The sequence below is a fragment of the Ochotona curzoniae genome, unplaced genomic scaffold (genome assembly GCF_017591425.1).
Source record: "Ochotona curzoniae isolate NIBS_2020 unplaced genomic scaffold, NIBS_Ocur_1.0 contig_1302, whole genome shotgun sequence".
Lineage (NCBI taxonomy): Eukaryota > Metazoa > Chordata > Mammalia > Lagomorpha > Ochotonidae > Ochotona > Ochotona curzoniae.
Window position 1 is genome coordinate 5,255,122 of NW_024465035.1, and position 21,594 is coordinate 5,276,715.

The 21,594-nt window shown below is 46.5% G+C and overlaps 1 protein-coding gene across 1 annotated transcript in view; it reads right to left on the minus strand.

Annotated features, from left to right (window-relative positions):
• The window catches only part of COL6A6 (collagen type VI alpha 6 chain), a 76,581-nt gene that overhangs the window by 13,485 nt on the left and 41,502 nt on the right, over positions 1-21,594 (minus strand). The window contains exons 22-32 of the mRNA XM_040962999.1: positions 20,957-21,019; positions 15,504-15,566; positions 12,475-12,537; positions 11,703-11,753; positions 10,181-10,216; positions 9,501-9,563; positions 4,438-4,500; positions 3,944-3,979; positions 3,792-3,828; positions 2,867-2,878; positions 991-1,496 (exon numbers count right to left, since the gene is read on the minus strand). Coding sequence (XP_040818933.1) covers positions 991-1,496; positions 2,867-2,878; positions 3,792-3,828; positions 3,944-3,979; positions 4,438-4,500; positions 9,501-9,563; positions 10,181-10,216; positions 11,703-11,753; positions 12,475-12,537; positions 15,504-15,566; positions 20,957-21,019 — 993 coding nt within the window. The remainder of the gene's footprint in view (positions 1-990; positions 1,497-2,866; positions 2,879-3,791; positions 3,829-3,943; positions 3,980-4,437; positions 4,501-9,500; positions 9,564-10,180; positions 10,217-11,702; positions 11,754-12,474; positions 12,538-15,503; positions 15,567-20,956; positions 21,020-21,594) is intronic.

Below are 21,594 nucleotides of genomic sequence, written 5' to 3' on the forward strand. Positions count from 1 at the left end.
TGAAGGAGACAGAGAGGAAGATCTTCCATCTGCTGGTTCACTCCCCAAGTGACCACAACAGCTGAAGCTGAGCTGATCCGAAGCCAGGAGCTGCTTTTGGGGCTCCTATGCAGGGTCCCAAGGCTTTGGGCTGTCAACTGCCTTCCCAGGCCACAAGCAGGGAGCTGGAAAGGAATTCAAACAGTTGGGATACAAACTGGTATCTATATGGGATCTTGGGCATGCAAAGTGAGGACTTCAGCTACTAGGCTACCGTGCCAGACCCAAGATTGTATTTTCTTAAACACTGCTGCTGCCCTAGGAGCCCCTCTTCCACAGGAACAGAGTACAGAAAGCTGGCAGTGGGGAGGCACATAGAGCTGAGTTTGAGGGTACTTGGCTGGCTACCACAGGCTTTCTCAGACAAGGCCAGCCATCCAGCACTCTGGACAGGGTGTGCCCAAATTACACGCAGCCGTCTTCATCAAGGCCGCTTTGAGAAATGCTACACATGGACACCGTAATCCCTGCTCTAAGAATCTAACTGGGATGGCTTCCCCTGGACCAAACCTGGACCGTTATATGACCAGCGATGTCTAGTCAGCCCGCTGGCTTTTACTGTCCAGTCAGGACTGCACCCCAGGTCTCCAGATGGCAGCCAGGTCCTCGGTGTCTTCACCCCCCGAGGACACGCCAAGGCAGCCACCAAAACACCGAGTGGCGCGCCTGGAATGGGCCCTGACACGCACACTTCCAGACAAGGGGCTTGCCTTCTCACTTTTTTCACCCACAAGACGCAGACACGACCTGTGCCGAGGTCATCCACCAGGTAAGAATTAAACAGGTTAAATGTACACAGGGCTGGTAGATGCTAATTATGCGGGTAATTTCTACCCTGTGGGCCCTAGAATCCTACAATGACTTTGGGTTTTGTTCAGTTTTGCCACTTTCCACTGACTGTCTGGAGACCGGGGGCCACCTGGGCCGGGACTGGCAGGAGGAGGGCCTTACCGCGAATGCCCGCCGCACGGCCGGCACCGCCCCGAAGGCGATCACCACAGGAATGATGTCCAGCGCGCCCAGCTCCATGGCAGCCGTCGTGAGCTCCTGCGCGTCCGAGGGGTCGGCCGGGCCCGCGCTGAAGAAGGTGGCAACCCTCCTCGTGTGGGTGCCTGGCAGTGTGCGTTTGAACACGTGCCTGGAGATGAACCTCATGGCACGGCCCAGCCCGCCACCGCTGGACGCTGCCGCCTCGTGAGCGATGGCTTGAAGCGAGCTGAGGAGCTGGCTCTGGTCCAGCGCATCCGAGAAGCGCACCAGCTGCTGGGTGCCCGCGCCCCCGTAAGTGAGGACGGCCACGCGTGCGCCCACCGCGCAGCCGCCTGTGCGCACACGCAGGTCGCGCAGCACGGCTGACGCCATCTCCTTCATGCGTGCGAATGCCTGTGCGGTGACGCCCGGTGACTGGTCCAGCGCGAACACCAAGTCCGTGGGGTGCACAGGGCACTCGGGGCTTCCTGAAACACGGGATGAGGCCACTGAGCGGGCATCATGGGCGCCGTATATCATATATATCTGTCATCTATTATATTGTCATTTAATATTATATTACCTATAAGTATATATTATATACTATATACTAGATATCAAATTTAAATTTTCCACCCATTAAAAAATGTTTCAAAACATTTTGTATGGCAGCAATATGTACAAATAGGAAAATAAAAACATTAAAATATAAAGCATTTTTTTGTACTTGGTGAAGAAACGTAACCAGGGTTACCAAGGAGGGCCTGTAAAACCTTTTTTATAATTTCAGAAGAACTGGGGGAGGACAGACATGCGCACACAGAAGAGACATGGAGAAGGCAGGCAGTGAGAACACTGGGCACGTGACCTTGGCCAAAGCACCAATGATTCTCTCTGCACCTCAATTCCCTCACCTGCAAGGCACAAGTCATACCATTCCTTCCTGTGCAGGTCGGCAGTGAGAGCTGAAGGAGTCACCAGTTCAAGCAACCAGAGCAGTGGCGGGCACGCAGGCGGTGCCTACTGAGAGCTAACCATTAGTGCACACTGCCTCGCTCACCCCGCCTTTCAACTAAAACAACTTTGGAAAGCGGAAAGAGCCCGCCACGCAAAAGCATCTCTCATTCCAACAGTGTGCTGTGACAGAGCGTCCTGTCCTTTCTCTCTTGCACAGCAACTGACTCTGAGTCTACCAGTTGGTTCATTTCTTTTTTATCTAGCTCTCCCTGGAGATGGGGAGTCCTCTGAGTGCAGGAACCTTGTCCCTTACTCAACCCTGTGTTCCCAAAACTGGGACAGGAGTTGGTTCGTAGTAGGGTTTCAATCAGCATTTGATCAAAGAATGAACAGACAAGCAGAGGGTGTGTGTTGTGGCTTCACACAAATGTTCTAAGGATGTAAACGTGTAAGTGATGACAAGCTTACGCGTCACGTACGAAGCATCTGTGAAGCACTCAAGCACGTAATGGTCAGTCAGTGTGATCATTAGCGTGCGGCATGAACTCCTGTGCGTCATCCAAGCTGCTTGCTCTATGTACTTGCTCTCTGAAAAGCCTTAACTTTTATTCTGTCCTCTGCATATCATCCCTAATCACTGGACAACAAAGAGGGAAAACGCAGTCGGTCACTAGCGGGTTATTAATAGACCAGCTGACCCGTTGGCTGGGAAACAGCGGTGGAGTTGAGCGGATGCTGGGCGATTTGTGGGAGACAGGTCTCTGCTACCAGTCTGACGCAGCACAGGAAGTGCACATCCATTCCCATCAGCTGGCAGCAAGCACTCTGCTCTAACCCATCTTTCCAGATGCATGACACTCTGGAGCTGGAGTAAAACATGCTGTAAATAAAGATTACTCACCGTGTCCGCCAGCTGGGGAAGAAGAACAGAGGAGATGGGGTTATCCTCTGGGGGAACAGAGCTCTGCAGTGCGCAGGCAGATCATGCCAGGGCAGTCCCTGTCCTGTCTGCTTTTTTGAAGATGATTCAAGGGGGGAAAAAAAACCCACATAGAAGAATCAAGGCAGCAGAGTTTAGAGGAAATGGACATTGAGCGTAACCTTATTCTTTCTTCGGGGCAGGAGATGGGAAAAGTAGTAGAAAAACAGATAACCATGCATGAGCCACCTGCAGCCACTGCCAGAGCTGAACTGGCTAATCGTCTGCCTGCAAGCACCGGCATCTCATATGGGCGCTGGTTCAGGTCCCAGCTGCTCCACTTCTCATCTAATTTCCTGCTTATGGCCTGGGGAAGCAGCAGAGGCTGGCTCAAGTCCTTAGGACTCTGAACCCGGTGGGAGACCCAGGTGGGAGACCCAGGTGGGAGACCCAGGTGGGAGACCCAGGTGGGAGACCAAGAAGAGCTCCTGGCCTCCGATCAGCTCAGCTGCAGCTGTCATGGCCATTTGGAGAGTAAACCCAGAAGATGGAAGATGTTTGTCTCTCTAAGTCTATTTCCAATGAAAATGCATAAATCTTTTTTTTTTTTTAAAGAGTGCAGCTTTCCGATTCAGTTAGCTGTTAGGAGACTGCTGACTTCAGATCTCAATCTAAAACACCAGCTACATTTACAGCTAGTGTTTGGAACAGATTACCCTAGCACACTGGCAGCCAGCGGGGGAACATTGGCTTGGTCACAGTCCATGCTGGCTCAAGTTATGGGCCAGCGACATCTCTGATGCCAAGAAACTGCCTGGTAAATCGTCATGATTCCGAGTGCAGGGCTCCTGGCACTTCTTCCCCTAATGCCAACCCCTGGGGTGACTGCTGGTCTCAGGATACTTACGACTGTGGTCCCGCACATACTGGATGAGCTCACACACCTGCAGTTCAAAAAGAAGGCAGGGATTGACCGACAGGCTGCTAGGTCCTTCATGGAAAGTAAATGCATATCACGGAGGGGACACGACGCCTCTGCTGGAGGCAGGAGATACGTACTGAGAAGGGCGCCAAGCCTTGGGTGCCTTTCAAACCCTAGAAAGACAAAAGAACACGTCATCTTACAGCTCGAGACACACACACCCTTGAATTGCTAGATGTGCAGCGAGCCTAAGAATGTGATAACTTTTTTTTATTGGAAAGTCAAATATAGAGAGGTGAGGAGAGAGAGAAGAACTTCCATCTGCTGATGCACTCCCCAAGCAGCTGTACTGGCCAGAGTTACGCTGATCCGAAACCAGGAGCCTGGAACCTCTTCCAGGTCTTCCACATGGGCGCAGGGTCCCAAGGCCTTGGGCCGATCTCTGCTGCCCTCCCAGGCCACAAGCAGGGAGCTGCAATGGGAAGCAGGTATGCCGGGGCACATCTGGCGTCTACATGGGATCCCAGAGCATGCAAGGCAAGGACTTCAGTCACTGGCCACTGTGAAGGCCCCACTCATTGCCGTTGTGTATGGAAAAGGACCTGGTACAAACCGCAGCTTTCCCACTCACCTTGCGTCCTGGAGGCCCTGGCTCCCCAGGTGCCCCGGGCTCTCCTGGCAGCCCAGTAGACACCTGAAAGAACAATGTATTTATATTGTTAACATTTATATGCATATGTATGTGTTTATGAACCAAAAACCTAACTTTCAAAGGGTAAAATTCAAAAGTGCATGATTCACTTTGAGACAAGAATGCAAAGCGGAACCCATCTCAGCACCTCCTTTTGCCCCTAAATAATCTTAACGTTGATGCCTTTTTCTCATTTTTCATTATGAAGATCTATGTTCATTTTCAAAAATATTTTATTTATCATGCCCTTTTCATTGCTTTCTAAACTAAATTTATCTCTTTGGGTATTCTTCATGTGACTGTTCTTTTACAAAATCATTTTTTGTGGCTGTTTTGTATTCCATCCTAGTGGCATTCCACAAGTAATGCCAGTCACTCATGGTTGGCGTGCAGGCTGGTTGGTGTTGGGATGGGCAACGCTAGTATAAAGTTACAGACTCAATCCTGATTATAAGGGAAGATGGCAAGGTCTAGAATTATTGAGCCAGGAGGCAAACTTTTATCTAAAGATGGTAGGTAGTTATGGAACTAGAAAACAGAACATGAAGATCCTTAAAAGAGCAGAATTATTTAACTTTTGGCAGAAAATATCTGTAATAACGCGGGAAGAGCTGCAGTGCTGTAAACAATGCTTCCATCTGTTTGCTGTGTGCCAGACAACTACCCACACGTATTCAATAATATAACACAGGGAAAACAAGGATTTAGTTTTAAAAATTGAGACTATTATTTCCTTCATTCAAAATGGCACAGGATTTACAAGCTTTACAGTAAAACAAAGTCAAGTCGTCTAACACAGGTAGTATGTTATAATATTGCCTATGGAACACTAAGGAATTACACATGTCCTCTGTGGATACCAACGACATTGGCAATATGCAAGAAGTAGAAATAAACCTATTGACATTATTTTATTTGGAAGACATGAATTAATCTCCAAGGAAAAAATAGCAGATGAAATACATGCATTAACTATTGTACCTTTTCCCTATTTACTAAAATGATGGACTGTTCGAAGAGGCAAAAACTAACGAAGAGGGGAAGAAAGAGGAAGATGACAGCCATAAGAATTTGGATGCTAGCGAGCAAAGGCATTTGTGTTAAATGACTTAGGCCCAAGAAAGCGGGACGCCGTGCCAGCAGCGGGCGAAGCCAAGACAGAATGTGGTTTCTATCACACATTCCCAGAAACCTCTGGAGTTGGCAGGACTAGGCGCCTGCAGAAAGAAAGGTGAAGCAAAGAGGCCACCTTAGGATGACTCACTGGCAATCATCGAAGGAAGTTCCAGACCTGTCTGTTCTCAAAAGTTGGGCAAATGTCCCAATGAATAAGAGTGACATTGAGGTGGCACCCTGGACAGAGCCAAGAACCAGGGGTGCCGTGGTGGAGTGGGTCCCTGGGGAGAGCTGGCCACCAGCCCGACACTCTGCAGGCAGAGCTGATGGGACAGACGACGCAGAAGCACTGATACTGCATTGTGCTCACAACGAGCTCAACCAGAGGACTCGCAACGCAAACTTGGCTGACGTCACACTCCTGTCCTCGGTGCTCCCAATCATTCTTTCTTGGCTCAAGTCGTACACAGGAAGAGATGGCACATCCCTCAGCCACATGAGGAGCAGAGCAAAAGAGCAAAGAAAACTGCATGAAACAGCCTGGCGTGGTAGCCTAGTGGTTAAAGTCCTCACTTTGCATGCTCCAGGATCCCATATGGCCTTCAGAAGGGATCTGGACAAATAGCAAATTACAAAAGGCAAATTATCAAGTGTTTTTAAAATGATATTTTTTTTAAAGATTTATTTTTATTATTTTTCTATTGGAAAGGCGGATATACAGAGAGGAGAGAGAGAGGGGAAGATCTTCCGTCCGATGATTCACTCCCCAAGTGAGCGCAACGGGTCGATACTATGCCGATCCGAAGCCAGGAGCCTCTCCCGGGTCTCCCACGCGGGTGCAGGGTCCGAAGGCTTTGGGCTGTCCTCGACTGCCTTCCCGGGCCACAGGCAGGGAGCTGGAAGGGAAGCAGGGCTGCAGGGATTAGAACCGGCGCCCATATGGGATCCCGGGCGTGCAAGGCGAGGACCTTTAACCACTTGCGCCACCGCGCCGGGCCCTAAAATGATATTTTTAATTGCTTGAAGTCAGAGAGAATGGGGTGGGAAAGAGAAGTGGGAAGAGAGGGAGAGAGAAGGGGAGGAGAGAGAGAGAAGAGGGAGGGAGGGAGAGTGAAGCCAAGGAGAGGGAGAAAGAAGGTGGGAGCAAAAGAGAAAAAACAAGAGGGAGAAAGATTAAAAAAATAAACAAACAAGACAGGGCCCAGTGTGACAGCGTAGTGATTAAATTCCTCGCCTTGCACGTGCTGGGATCCCATATGGGCGCCGGTTCTAATCCCAGAGGCCCTGCTTCCCATCCAGCTCCCTGTCTGTGGCCTGGGAAAGCAGTTGAAGACGGCCCAAAGCCTTGGGACCCTGCAGCCATGTGGGAGACCCGGAAGAGGCTCCTGGCTTCGGATTGGCTCAGCTCCAGCCATTGTGGTCACTTGGGGAGTTAACCATCAGATGGAAGATCTTCCTCTTTGTCTTTCCTCCTCTCTGTATATCTGTCTTTCCAATAAAACTAAATATATCTTAAATAAAATAGAAAGCAAGAGCTATTTATTTTCATTAAAAAGGCAGATTTATAGGGAGGAGAAAGAGATCTTCTATCTGCTGGTTCAGTCCCCAAATGATCACACAACAGCCAGAGTTGAGATGATCCAAAGCCAGGAGACTCTTCTGGATCTCCCACATGGGTGCAGGGGCCCAAGTACTAGAGCCATTTTCTGCTACTTTCCTAGATCATAAACAGGGAGCTGGAGCAAAAGAGCAGCCATGACATAAACTGGCGCTCTTATGGGATGTTGGTACTTCAAGGTAGAGGGTTAGCCTTTTGAGCCACAGCGCCAGCCCCTAGAGATTTCTTGATCTCCTATGCCTTGGCTCACCCTATTAAAGGCCCACACCTACCAGGCCAGGCCCTACATCAGGGTCTCCCACATGGACAGAAGGGGAACTAATTGGACACTGCCCAACATCCTTGGATGCACAGCATAGACCACAGACCCGCCCAACATGCCAGCAATGCTGCCGCTGAGGAACTCTGCCTAAACTACGTGGCTATGCAACGCCGGGAGAAAGAAAACCAAACAAAAGCACAAACACGGGCAAGAAATAGGTTAAAACTCTCATGAAATTTCCAAGTCTTTTATGAGAGAAAAAAGGCAAGGTAAAGATGCAGAGAACAATGAAGACCACAAGTATGTGTGGGGAACGGAGGAAACACTCAGAAAGGGGGGCAAAGTTCTCCCAGAATCTTATGGAAGAAACTTGAGCTCACGCAGGTTTCCAATGTCTAAACTTCAAACTCCAAACTCCAAATTCAGGAATATTCATGGAAAGGTGAACAAGCCACCAGGAGGGCGGAATAAGCAAGCTACATAGCATGATTCACTCCAATCTGAAGAACAGAGAAGCCAAAGGCAAGAGCAAGGGTTCCACGTTTCCCATTAGTTCATTTAAACTAAAAGGACTGATGTGCATGTGGGGGAGGAAGATGAACAAAGGGCTGAACTTGTTAGCAAGTGCGGACAGCACGCATGGTGGAGCCGCTGCACTAAAGCCGGGGAATGAGCCAGAAGGATTCCAATGCAGAGAACATCTGGACTACTTTAAAGTCTTGCCCAGTGTTTTTTCTATGTGTATCATCTTTACCATTGTTTTGAAAGTGCAGTCTTGAAGAATTGCCAGTCCAAAGTTGTTGAAGGAGAAAAACCACCTCTGGGGAGCAGTCCCTTCAGGAAGAGGGAGAGAGGGAAGAGAAGGATTCCCCCATTTGCCCCCAAATTTACATAAATAATTTCTGTACATTGGATTGTGGATGGCTTGCAAGAAAAAAAATCAACAATCCTCTGTTCCTTCCACCTCCCCCTCTCACACACTCACTCACACACACGCACACACGCACACACACTCGAGATCAAGGCAAAATCAACTATGAAACCGAACCTGGAAAACCTTCCAAGTTTCAATTTTTTTGAGATATTTTAATTCTCGCTAATTAACATAATATCAAGATCAATTCACCTATTCTGAGAAAAAGAACCATCTTATTTATACAGTCTAAGAGGTATTTTAAAAAATCAGCAAATGCAAGGAATCAACTTTTTAAAATTGGAAAGTCAGATTTGCAGAGAGAAGGAGTGACGAAAGGGAAGATCTCTCTTCTACTGGTTCACTCCCAAGTGGCGGCAACAGCCAGAACTGAGCTGGTTTGAAGCCAGAAGCCAGGAGCTTCTTCTGGGTTTCCCACACAGGTGCAGGGTCCCAAGGCTTTGGGCCGTCCCCGACTGCTTTCCCAGGCCACAGGCAGGGAGCTGGATGTGAGGTGGAGCAGCCAGGACATGAACTGGTACCCACACGGGCTTCTGGTGGTTGTAAATTGCATTAGGCTACTGCGCTGGGCCTAAGAAATCCATCCTTATCTCCCTACCCAGGACAGGCTGATGGGATGAACTGGAGATGTGCATTTGTGCTATGCGATCTGCAGCATTACACAAGATCTCAGCCTTCCATGAAATAGAGAAGATGTGTTCAGATACAAGTACACAGCAAACACAGACTTTCTCACAGAGCTCAAGTTGTCTATTGGAGCCACGTAAAGAGAAGACCATTCATCACATGCCCTATTAGAAAGTAGTTTCTCGAAACCTTAATAAAGATCTGCCATGGAAACAGCACAGAAGCAACATCTGCGTTCGCATCCCAGATTTTTTCAACTTTGTTCCTGGTGTCGAGAATGGGACCGTGGCTACAGGAGCAGCGGGCCTTGTTCGGCCACAGTGCAGTTCATCGCCCTTGCGTTGGCATTAAGCAGTATCCGCCTTTACACATGGCCGCATCTGACACTGTGGAGAGCGGGGGCCGTCCAGAAGGTTCTAAGTGCTCTGGGAATCGGGAACACTTACCGTTCTGCCTCTGGCTCCCTTGGGTCCCATCTCTCCTGGGCTACCAGGGTCCCCCATCTCACCCTGAGTTGATTAAAACAACACGGTTATTAAAATCCGATACACAGCCCCTCATAGAGACATTCACATTTCTAAACTGATTCCAACATGCAGCTGTTTTCCAGGGACTCTGCTCCATTTGCATCCTTCCCCACAGAGCACAGCCCAGCGCAGTTCTGCTTCTGTCTTAACATGTCACAGCCTCAGGGGAGCCTCAAAACGCACCCTGTGCTTTATTTTCACAGAGCTTGCCATTTACTGAGTTCAGTCAGTGCTTCTAGGAAAACCTTCCCCTTCCCTTGGACGTGGGGACCTTCAGCCAGGAGAAATCACCTCATCTTTGCTTTACATTTTACTTTCCTTCAAGCAAAGGGAAAACAATTCACTTGGCAAATGGAAAGTATTTCAGAAGGAAAATTATCTTTTTTAATCTACAAATATAAAACAATATATATTTTCAAAAGTCTTTCATTCTAAAAAAAAGTATGGTCTTAAAAAAATGGGGAAAAAATGCCCATCCAATCTCCCCCCCCCCCGTAGGATTTATTTATTTATTAACTGCCCTTGCAGTGGGCTCTGATACATTTCATAATCTGAGGAATTTTCTGACTGATCTGCAGTTACCAGGACGCACACAATACCTTAGGTCCACTCTCTCCAGGGAATCCTTCTTGCCCCTGTAATTGACAATAGGAGGATTAACACGCGTGGTGCCCAAGTCCATTTGTATCGACTTTTATCTCTCCACTGCCTCCCTTCGTTTTTAATGCCTTGCAGCCAAGGAGGCACTGAAACAACAGCACCATTGGAAACAAATTCCAACTTTTTTGGTCATATGATACTTTATTTTTGAGAGAAGTTAATTTTAAACTTACACGATAGCCAAGGCTTAATGTTGCACTCAATGAAAAGGTCAAGTCAAAAAGAGCAGAGAGAGGCAGAAAAGCAGGCAAGGGGCTGGGAAGCCACATCACTTGGAAAAGATGGGAACTCCCATTTCTACAGGCGCTGCTTTCATCAGGATGTGGCAAGCAAAGGCACTGAGCGCGTCAAAGCACGTATGTCAGGACCTCCTGCTTGCACACAGTGTGATAGGCTATTGCTTGGTTTCACCTCAGCAACAGTGATCTTAAGACAGATCTCAACGGAAATTTAGGGAGCTTACAGACTCTAAGCTCAATTATGCCCTTTTTGGTCATCTATTTACCAAATTTTGACCGAAGATTATTGTTGAAGAGGTATGCTAATCCCAGGGCTCCCATATGGGATGCTGATGTTGTCAGCAGCTGCTTAACCTACTCAGCCACAGTGAGGCCCTCCAGGCTGTTTTAATTATTCTAGCTTCTAAAGACCTTCTCACTGGATATCCCTCTTGGTAGTTTTGTTGTTAGAAAAGTTTTAGATTTCCACGGCCTTTGTCCTCCCAAACTTCACCCTCACTCCCTCTGGAACTCCAACGGCGACTGCATTGGTCCTTTACAATGTTTTAATTTTCCAGGAACTTGGTAATCTCTCTGATTCTTGGAGCTTGCTTATGCACCTCTGTGGTTCCCCGACAGAGGCTCTCATCCTCAAGGAAGGCTGTCTTTGCTTGGATGCTTTTGAGGATTGTGTGGCTATGACTGAGCCCTTATTATCATGATTTCCTGTTGGTTATTGTTGGTCTATACAAGTCAATAGTTTTGGTGAACTTTAACTTGTTTCCAACCACTCACATCCTTAGCGAACACATAAAATTAGCATCTTCATGTGCAGCTTTTTTTTTTAAGTGACTACTCAACACAGTGCACTTTTTAAGAATTCTTGCAAAATCTCTCACTATAGGTAAAGCCAGCAGAGGAAGAGGGGCTACAGTTTGGCATGCTTCCCTGAGCAGTGGGGCTGCAGAGTTGCCAGGTCCCACTTGCCTATCACGGCAAGAACCAGGAAATCCATTTGCACGTTTCAATTGTAACTTGCACCTTAAAGCATCACACTTTTCCCCTCTCCATCACAATCCTCACAGGACAGACATCAATACCAAGTGACGAAAATGCATTTCAGATGGTCCAAGGTAGCTCTATATGCGGTTTCCCTCTTAAAATGGGGGGTGGGTGTGGGGGCAGATTCCCACACCTGAGCAACAAGCCCAGTAACTGTGTGCACTGCGGCAGATGGACTCACCTTTTTCCCTTTACTGCCCACACCACCGTAGCCAGGACTGCCGATGTCACCCTAGGAACAGTCATGAACATTCCAGACTTCAGTGCAAGAGCTTATTCACAAGAGGACCAGAGAGCCAGCTTTTCCGGTCCAAGTAGGAGAGACTAGGAAACAGGATCTTCCCTTTGAGCAGTCACTGATGCTTTGGGACAGCAGCGCCTAAGGCACCTAGCCTGTATTCTCTTCAATGAAGTGGGAATATTACCTGTGCCTACTCAGTTATGCAGATGAGAAAACAGCAGAAACAGGAACTTATAGTCTCTTCTGCACCACATTCATGTCTTAATATCTTAGCTCTAACTCGCTTTTTGTTTGCTGTGCTCACTTCGGAAGCACATGTACATTTTCAGTTTGCCAGACAGAGCGAGAATGTTAAATGCCTGGGCATGCTGAGTGCAGAGGAATAACACTGGGGTGGGTTTCTGCTGCTGTGGTTCTCACGGGAGGAGAGATTGAAGGAGGGTTACAGGGATGCTAAAGACAAACTTGGTCCATTTTACCATTTGGCGTCAAGAGCATCCTAGTCATATTTGGAACCTGGAGGACTGCTGCCTTGGAAAAAGCGGCTAAGATACTAAGGTAAGATGAAGACAGCTGTTCTTTTCAAATTCTAGAAAGCTACAAATTAGCTTGATTTGGATAGCATCCTTTACCTCTTCAAGAACCATGCCGGGTGTCTACTGAATTCTAAGATTCCCAGGACCAGATAAAAAATAGTGATAAAACAACAAACCGGCAAGCCCCGAGGACCAGGAAAGCCAACAGCTCCTTTTGGCCCCACATCTCCAGATTCTCCCTGTTAAACAGAACCAAGAAATGTGTATTAGAATTGTCATGGAAATCAGAAGTGATGGCACCCATCCCCTGTGTATCAGATACAACAATGGGAAACAGTTCTGTGGATCAAGCAGGTGACACCCCAGGAGGCGCTGCTGTTGGCCAGTGGGGTTCTCCGTACATCACTGGAGAGCCAGTGAGACTGATGTATGGTCTAGAGCAAGCTGCCATCCCAGCAACCCAGCACTACGAGAGTCTTTACCATGAATCAAAGAGGAAGCTGTAAACTGCTTAAAAAAATGTAACACAGTGTTTTCCCTGATGAGCCAGATAAAACAGAGCTTGCGTGGCACTAGTGTCCGTCTTCTGCCTAGTAGATCATCAACTGTGGGTTATGAATCAATCCCTTTATTATGTTGAGGAAGGCTCAGCTTCATAGCAAATTCACAAAGCTTTATAAAGTTAACCCCTCTTCCAAAAAAAAAATTTGCAACAGTTTTAGATTTACACAAATGTTGTGAGCATATTCCAGACAGTACCCATCTAACCTCCCTGCTCTCCCTGTGAATATTTCTTTATGACTTTTACTTAGAGGACACATTTATCCCAACAAATCAATCAGTGGATCTAGCCTATATTGATGACTCCATGGTTTTTATATCATAGTTTTTCTGTTCCAGGATCTCCCTAGCCTCCTCTAGATTGGGAAAATTAAACTTGTCTTATTTCTGATGAGTTATGTGTTGAAAGGAATATTGCTCAGGCCTGTCATAGGCTGTCCCCTGCTTGGGTCTCCTCAGATTCCCCTCTTTGCTTAGTCTGGGCTCTGGCGCAGACCGCAAGGACGCACTGCTGTTCTCATCACATTATATCAAGAGTGCATCCCGTCAACATGGGTTCTCACTGTTGATGTTAGCCTTGACTGCTGCTTGACATAACACTTGCTAAGTGTCTCCACTCTCAAGTTACTCTGCATCCCCACTCTACCTCTTTCCTTCTCTTGTTTTTTGGGGAAAGAAACTGAGGAAATGTGTGCACCTGCACCTGGAGGGTCATTACATCATTTTAAGGCTAGAAAGGCAACACAGGAAAGGACAAATTCCCACCAGCATTGAACTCTAAGGGGGAAGCGAAACAGAATCCCATGAAACACAAGCCGTTCACTTGCTCCCAAGACTTCCTTTCAAAACATTTTACTTCTATGTTTTTACTTTTACATTTGAACCAGACACAGTGAACATTTCCATTTGCTAGTTCACTTCCCAAGTGCCAGCACTGACTGAGGCTCAGCTGAAGCCAGAACGAGGAACTCATTCCAGGTCTCCCATGCCCAGGGCTGCATGAGCAGGAAGCTGGAGTCAGGAACTACCGGTAGGAATCCAGACTTGTTGGAGGAGTCCAGCACTGAACCCAGGATGAACCGCTGGGTTGCATGTCTCGCTGGGAACCTGCACTTGCTGGAGGAGGACAAGCGTGCGTTTGAGCTCTGGAAGGTCTAGTCCATCCTGCCCTTTAGATTTGGGTTTGCTTTGGGTTATTTATCTCCTCAATTCTTGCCTCCTCCCTTACAAACCCCTCTTTACTAATAAAGAAACTGCAAAATTCCATGGACAAATCAAACTAAAGATGCTTCTATTGGTGCAAAAAATCCATTCAGTTTTGGCGTGTGTTATGAAAATGCACATCATTTCCGTGAATGTTTTAGAGCTCGCTCATGGTGATCTCTTCTGGCACAACCATTTCACGTCTGTCTTCCACATCTTCCACTGTCTACCCCTTTCTCAGTTCCTTCTGAAACCCTGGGAGGTTTCTTGCTATCTCACACACAGTATACATTCCATATATACAAAATGTCTTCAAAATGTTAGTGGAAAAACATTAGCACCTAATTTGACAAAATTTTCCAAGTCTCATGGCAGCTCAGGGCAATTCCCACTGGAGACCCGCTTCCCCTGCAGCCTTCTGCAGGGCAAGACACATGTATACAATTGCTGTACCACAAGCCATAGTAATCCCTCTGCCCTTGAACTGCCTCCTCCCTATCGTCCCATCCACGTCTCTTTATATATGCCAACCAACTAGCTTAGCAGCATCCAGCTGCTGGCTTCCATCACAGCAGCCCACGCCAACAGTCCTCCATTGCAAAACAAACTCCCTTTCCCTCTGTCTCATTTTCTATGCCCAGGAATTTCTTGACTTTCTTGTTCTTTAGGTGCCTGCCAGACAGCATTATTTTTCACTCTCCAATGACAACTTTCTCCCAGGATTTTCCAGCACCATCTCTTCCCCTGCTACCTTCTCTCCTTGCCAAAAACCCTTTATCTCCTTAGGCCACTCAGTGCTGGACTTCCATGAAGCCACGTTTCCAGACGCAGAAACACTTCTATTTGTGCTGTTTAAATTTCCATCTCAGTGACTACCCCTACTAATTTTACGCCTTAGGGTATGGTCTTAAAAACATTCTAAATTTTGTGGGGTTATTTTCTCGTCACGGTTAACATGATTACATCTACAAGTTTATTCATCCAAGAAATATTTACCAAGCTCTTCTCACATGTTAGGGACTATCCTAAACGTTAGGGCTGCTTCTGCAAACCAGAGATCATCGCTCTGCTGTAACTCCCTGGTCCACCTGGAGGCTCAGGGCAGCATCTTGTCGTGCAGATGTGTTCAGCCAAGGTTTGTATGAATGGTGGGAAGACAAAAAGCAAGGAGAGGAGGAGGGGAGGGCCAGTGGGAGAAGGAAAGGAAGGCCTGTCTCTGGGTGGAGCCCCGACTGAGACTTTGCTCAGCTGGAATCCCTGACCTCATCGGGGTCCACACCCATATCCTTAGAGGTTTCTGGCTCTCTAAGAATCCAGCCAGAGTTTTGGGGCAATGAAGTGCCTTCTCCGTGTTGAAAAGGTTCAATTCAATGCATCCAGGCCCCAGCTCTCTTGGGTAGAAAACCTCTCTCCTTTGGTGGGGCCAAAGAATGTGACCTACTTTATTGCCTTGGCTTCCCATACGGCCTGGATTCCCTGCTTCTCCTGCAGGTCCTGGAGGCCCCTGAAATGAAAACAGAAATTATAAACGTAGCACAAACATGAAGCAACTTTCCCTTAAGCCCTTTGTGTTTCTCCTAAGAGGAAAATGAAGCACAGATGGGACAAGAGTTGTGGCTGCCTTGATTCTTACTCTGGAAAAATGTATCACAGCTGTCAAAGACCAGTAAATAAAAGAAAATTAATAAGGTAATTCATGCCAGATGTCACTCCAATGATCGCACATCCTTGTGAGTCTTTTCTTCCAAAGAGATTTCAAATTCTCAATGTTTTTCTCTTAAGCAGATGTTGTTAAAATGCCTAACATTTAAAGAGGCTTTCTCAATAATATTTGCTTTGAACTAAATTCCTATGGATTCCTTGTTTTGTTCAAAAGCTTTTATTTAAGTAAACTTACTGCTACTTGCAAATAATATGATCTGCACATTAGAGACTTCTCTGAAAGCAATTAGCAGTAACAAAATCTATAAAACGTAAATATATATTTAAGTATTCTGTGTGTTATGTTAGAAAATTGGAAGTAAACACCCATTTTCCAAGAGAGGGAAAAAAACTCTAAGATGCTTAAGACCAATTTAACGAGAAAGATAACAGGCCCATATTAAGAAAGCTTTAACATCTGAGTAAAGACCTTAACAACAAGCCTGAACATGTGTCTACAAAGATCCATCAGATCGAATGAAGAACGTTCTTCCAATATTCTAGAAAGCATGCTTTATTAAAACAGCTCGAGAGGCGAACAGTTTAAAAATCCCAATTCAGAGACAACACAATAGCCGCCTGCTGCTGGGAACTCCAGGGACCAGATTCTTCCTCTGGGACAAACACTCGGCAGGAGGAATCTTTTCCAAAGTGTTTACACGGACTTGCAATTCTAGCGTCAGTCCATTGTAAAACTTTTACAATGCTTTGGTCAATTCCAAACTCTATAAAGCAACTGCTGTGTATGAAGCACGGGACTCCACAAATTTATTTCAGAATGAGAAGACTTTTGACAACTTACTATGCTTTTAACTTTTTAAAAGATGAGAAAATTGGACATGAAGAATCCCAGTGGATAGGATTGCTAAACAGTGAGTTGATTGCTAAGATAAGGATCTGCCCGTGGTCTCTCACTCCCTTCCTCCCCTTCTCCAAGCTCCAACACTCCATTTCTTCACTCCCTTAGATCAAAAAGAAGGGGAGGAGAGCTTTCGCTTCCACCTCTGCACAGCATCACCTCCCGTTACCTTCATGTTCTGTCCAGTGGTCATTTTTCCGCCCTGATCTTATCTGTGTTTGAACACATGTTCTTTGAAAACTTTCCATCAACTTCTGTGATGCCAGGCTATCACGGTCTTCCTGGTCATCCCCCGACTTCTCTCATCAGCCTCAAAGAAAACCCGCCCCCTACTCTCCATTTGCAAGGACTGTATTTGCTGAACTACTTTTCCCAACTCATCCCCACTTCCTGAGTGGTCTGTCAAAACCCCCAAGTCACTTCTCCACAAGGAATGTGCACGGATGCCTTTTCAGTTCAAACCACTCACTGAAAACCAGCAAATACACTAAAACAATTATTACTACAAATCATCAAATTTCTCGTAAATTATGCTCATCTTCCCATGTTCCTTTTCTTTAAACTCCTCTAAAAACCAAGTCAGAAGGACCTTAAGCCCAGCTTCTTTGAAACCACTCTGCTGTGAGTTGCACAGCACTCTAGATGCTTTCTGCCACCATCCCTCGCCAATGCCCATCGCCATCACTCAGCTTCAAGTCCTTTTCCTATTCTGCATAAATTCAGCCTAGCCTTTAATTTATCCCCCAGCCTTTGGTTAAAGTGAGTTATTTAAAGATTTATTTCTTTGAAAGAGAAAGAGCACAACTATGGCCAGACTAAAGCCTAGAGTCAGAAGTTTCTTTCATGCAGCAGCTTCTTCTAGGTCTCCCACATGGGTGCCAGGGGCCCAAGCACTTGGGCCACCTTATGATTCTTTTCTCAAGCCATTAACAGGGAGCTAGAGCAGAAGTAGAGCAGTTGGACCATGCAGGCAGTGACTTTACCTGCTATGCCACAACACCAGTCAGGAAAATTTGAAATACCACACTGTGTCCTTGACTGTGCTACACTGGACAGCTTGGTGGAGTAGTGGGGTTTAACTGACACCTGCAATGCTGATATCCGATACGGGCTCCAGTTCATGTCCCAGTTGCTTCACTTCCAATCCAGCTCCCTGCTAATGGCCTGGGAAAAGCAGCAGGGAGACCCAAGTGTTTGGGCTCCTGTCACCCACGTGGGAGACCTGGATGAAGCTCCTGGCTCCAGCCTGGCTAGGTCCTGGATATTGCAACCATCTGGGGGAAAAAACCAGTGGTTGGAAACTAGTCGATTTGTGTTCTCTTACCAAAAAATCAGGAGTCATGACTCCTTTCCCTGTGAAATATGCCACAAAATACCACATGTGGGCTTACGCCTGCTTGAATGGGACTTGGCATCAGTGAATGGCTAACCCAGACAGATTACCTATTCAGATGCTGCTGGCAGGGAAGGAATGCTGGTGGCTTCTCTCCTTCCAGGTTCCAAGGGGTTCCTTGATTTGAGAGTGACAACAGCTCAGCAGTAAAAGAGAAGCCTAAGGCATTTCCAGGGAAAGGGTTTTAGCTTGAGGTCAAATTCTTGCTGCTTTTGTTCTGACAGCTGCTACAGTTCTAGGGAAGGCTTGTTCTGCGCAGGACACTTGATAGAATAAATACAAATCTTCAGCCCTCACAACCACACAGCGAGGCATGTCTTACTAACACAACTTTTCAACCAAAAATCGATTCTCAAGGCATTTACCCTTGATTCTGTGAATAAATGGATGAAATAAAACTGAACCTAAATCTGTCTTTGTCCCAGCCACAGTGGTTCAGAGGCCTCAGTATCGGAGACAATTTTTCCGACTTGCAACATCCAGGTATCAGCCCAGAATGGAGATCTAAAAACATGAATCCACAAGCTTAATGCAGGAGGTGGGGCCCAGAAAAACCTCCAATATGGGGACTTGGATTGGGGGTTTGTCATGGAGCCCTTGGCAGTGATGACATCGTAAGTATTAAAAGCAGTGGGAAAAGGAGGTTTTTAGAACTCAGGTGTTAAAACAAAAAACAAACAGGTCCTTAAGACAGCTTAACAGGGGCTAGCGATGGCCCAGTGGTTAAATTCTTGCCTTGGCAATTGCTGGGATCCCATATGGGTGCCAGTTCATGTTCTGGCTGCTCCACTTCCCACCTAGCTCTCTGTTTGTGGCCTGGGAAGGCGGTAGAGGACAGCCCTAAGCCACATGGGAGACCTGGAAGAAGTTCCTGGCTCCTGGCTTTGGAAGGGTTCAGCTCTGGCCACTGTAGCCACTGGGGGGAGTAAGCCAGCAGATGGACGATCTTTCTCTCTGTAAATCTGTCTTTCCAATAAAAATAAATCTTTGAAAAAGAGCGACAGCTTAACAGAAGAGGTTACAGTAGGAGGTTGTGATAAACACTTGTAGCAGTCAAGGACAAGTCCTAACGTAGCAGGGACAAGAGGTGCAGGTTCTTCTCACTTGCAATCCTTGTCAAGTCTCATTTTTATTTGCATGAAGGTAAATTTTTGCAAAAGTTCCAACCAGTACATATCAATCCAGGAAGCATCACAGAGATACAGCTTCTCTAGGAATAGATAACCTAAATGTGAGAAAATAAAAGCCAACATTTCGGCCAAGAATTGGCGGAATGCAAGAAGAAATCCCCTGATGACTAAGAGGTAGCTCTCAATACCCCTCACCCTCGACTTCTACGTTGCAAACGTGTCGAACTACAGCGTTTGCCAAACTCACCCTGACTATACTCCTAGCACAACGTGCTTCCTTTTACTGAACACCCGTCTTTCCCTTGGTTGCCCAGACATTGCTCCCTCATTCTGTAAAACCAGGTCCGCTCATTTTCTCACTTGGACATTTTTTCCACATCACTCTACTTTGGGTTCAAAACTCTCCCAATATTAAGCACATTTCACTGACTTGATGCCTGTGTCTCCTCTGGGTCTCCCTGGCTGTGTTGGGGCTCTGCATCGGAGGCACTCTCATACGCCAGGATAGGTCCTCACTCACAGGAGGTCTGTGGCAAATGATTTTAAAATTGAGCCAAAGAAATGGTTGATGGATCATCCAACTTAGATGATACAGAACAATGAGACCTGACACTTGCATATTGCTAGATTGCCATTATAACCTTCCTGGGAATGGTGACCTTTAATCTTTAGTCACAAAATATTCCACTAAATTAGGCAATTTTGACCAAAGATTTATTCAGCATTTACTATCGCTAGTTATGTCCAACACACTTTGTTTTCACAAAAAGTAAGATCACTGCTACCAATATTCTGATTTTATAGCAGAGAAAACAAATACATAAAGGTGAAATAAACTGCCCGGCATTACACAACATAGGGCGCGCAATTGGTCATCAGCGCTGGAAATGTGGTTGAGCTCAAGCCCCTAACCACTCAGCATCCTTAAAGGACGTTCACAGCTCTAACTGGAATTCATAATTGTGTCTGATGTTCCATTCTTTCTCTAGACATCAATTACATGGGGATAAGACCTTGAGATAAATCAAGCAAGAAACAAAACAAAAAAGTGCTAACGAATATGCTGTTCCTCCCAAAGCGGTCTTTTCACTGTGCCGACCCGTGCTTCTCACATATCCCAGCACTCACTCGACTGCGTCAGTCTGATCTGCGTGGTATACCCGACACTACGTACGTTTATAAGCCTTCAGGACATTGGAGCAAAAATCCAAGCACGTGCTCTTTTAAAAAATGCTATAACCAAAGAAAAAACTTTGAAGCCCCCAAGCAGAACTTGTTTATCCTTTTAGAGTGGCTGGTCCTTGGGTGTAACGAAGAGCTCTGCGACCTATGGCAGTGGATGCACAGAGCACTGCCCTTCTAGCCAACTGTGTCTCTCCAGTTTTCTTTCGTAAACAATATGGAGAGCCCAGTGATCATGGACTGAACCCAGAAAAAAATACGTCTCTGAAACGGCATTTCACTGTGTGACAAGGGTATTTCATGAAATGCACAGAGGGAAAAAAAATTTTGTTTGCAGCCAGATAAATGGAAGAACTGGAGGACAGAAGAGTGCCTTTTGACGAATGCTGGCAATGCCAAGGCGTGGGATGATTTATGACCCTCCCCACCCCAGCCCCTGGCCAAAGTGAGATGTAAAATACTGAGATGTGGACGGGAGGAAAGCCAACGGTTGTGCCTTTTCTCTATATACCCAAAGCTGTGTCCAAGTAGCTGTTACTCAAAGTTTTCCAGTTGCTCTAGAGAAATGAAAAGGGCCTTTGTTATAAACTAAGATCAAAGACACGTGCGGAGATGACATCATCACATACCTGGGGACCTTTTCTTCCCAGATCTCCTTTTTCTCCTTTCACACCAGTCTCTCCTCTTCGGCCCTAAATGCACAGACATAAAAGCATTATTTTCTTTGAGGTTTCCTAAAACATTTGAATATTAAAGTGGAAAGGCCAAGTTAGAGACATGGACAGAAACTGGAGACAGAGTTCCCACGATGTCATTGGTTCCATCTTGATGTTTTGTGTTGTCCCTCATCTCGTGGGGACCCCAACGTTTCAAGAAATGCTGGTGGTGGGGCATTGGACTAGGTGTGTGGGGGGGTGCAAACTGCACAGCTGAGCTCTTTAGAATTCCTTTTGCATTTTCATGATAGAACATTTCTACGTTAAACGAAAGAAAGACCCTTAATAAAAACCTGGAGCTTTAGTACGTATGACCATTCCTGGTTTAAGACTTCTCCTTTTCAATTATGGCATGGGGAAAAAAAGTAAGGGTCTATGAAGCAGAAGAAAGGACGTTAGGGTGATGTGTTAAGCATGGAATAAAGCTTCCTGTGAAGTCCCCGTGGTAAGGGTCTCTCCCTGGAGAGCGAGGAAAGGAGACCTTTTCAGCTGGCGAGTAACTGCGAGAGAGCAACCAAACTGGCCAGGTGGAGGGCCAAGAGAAAGCTGCT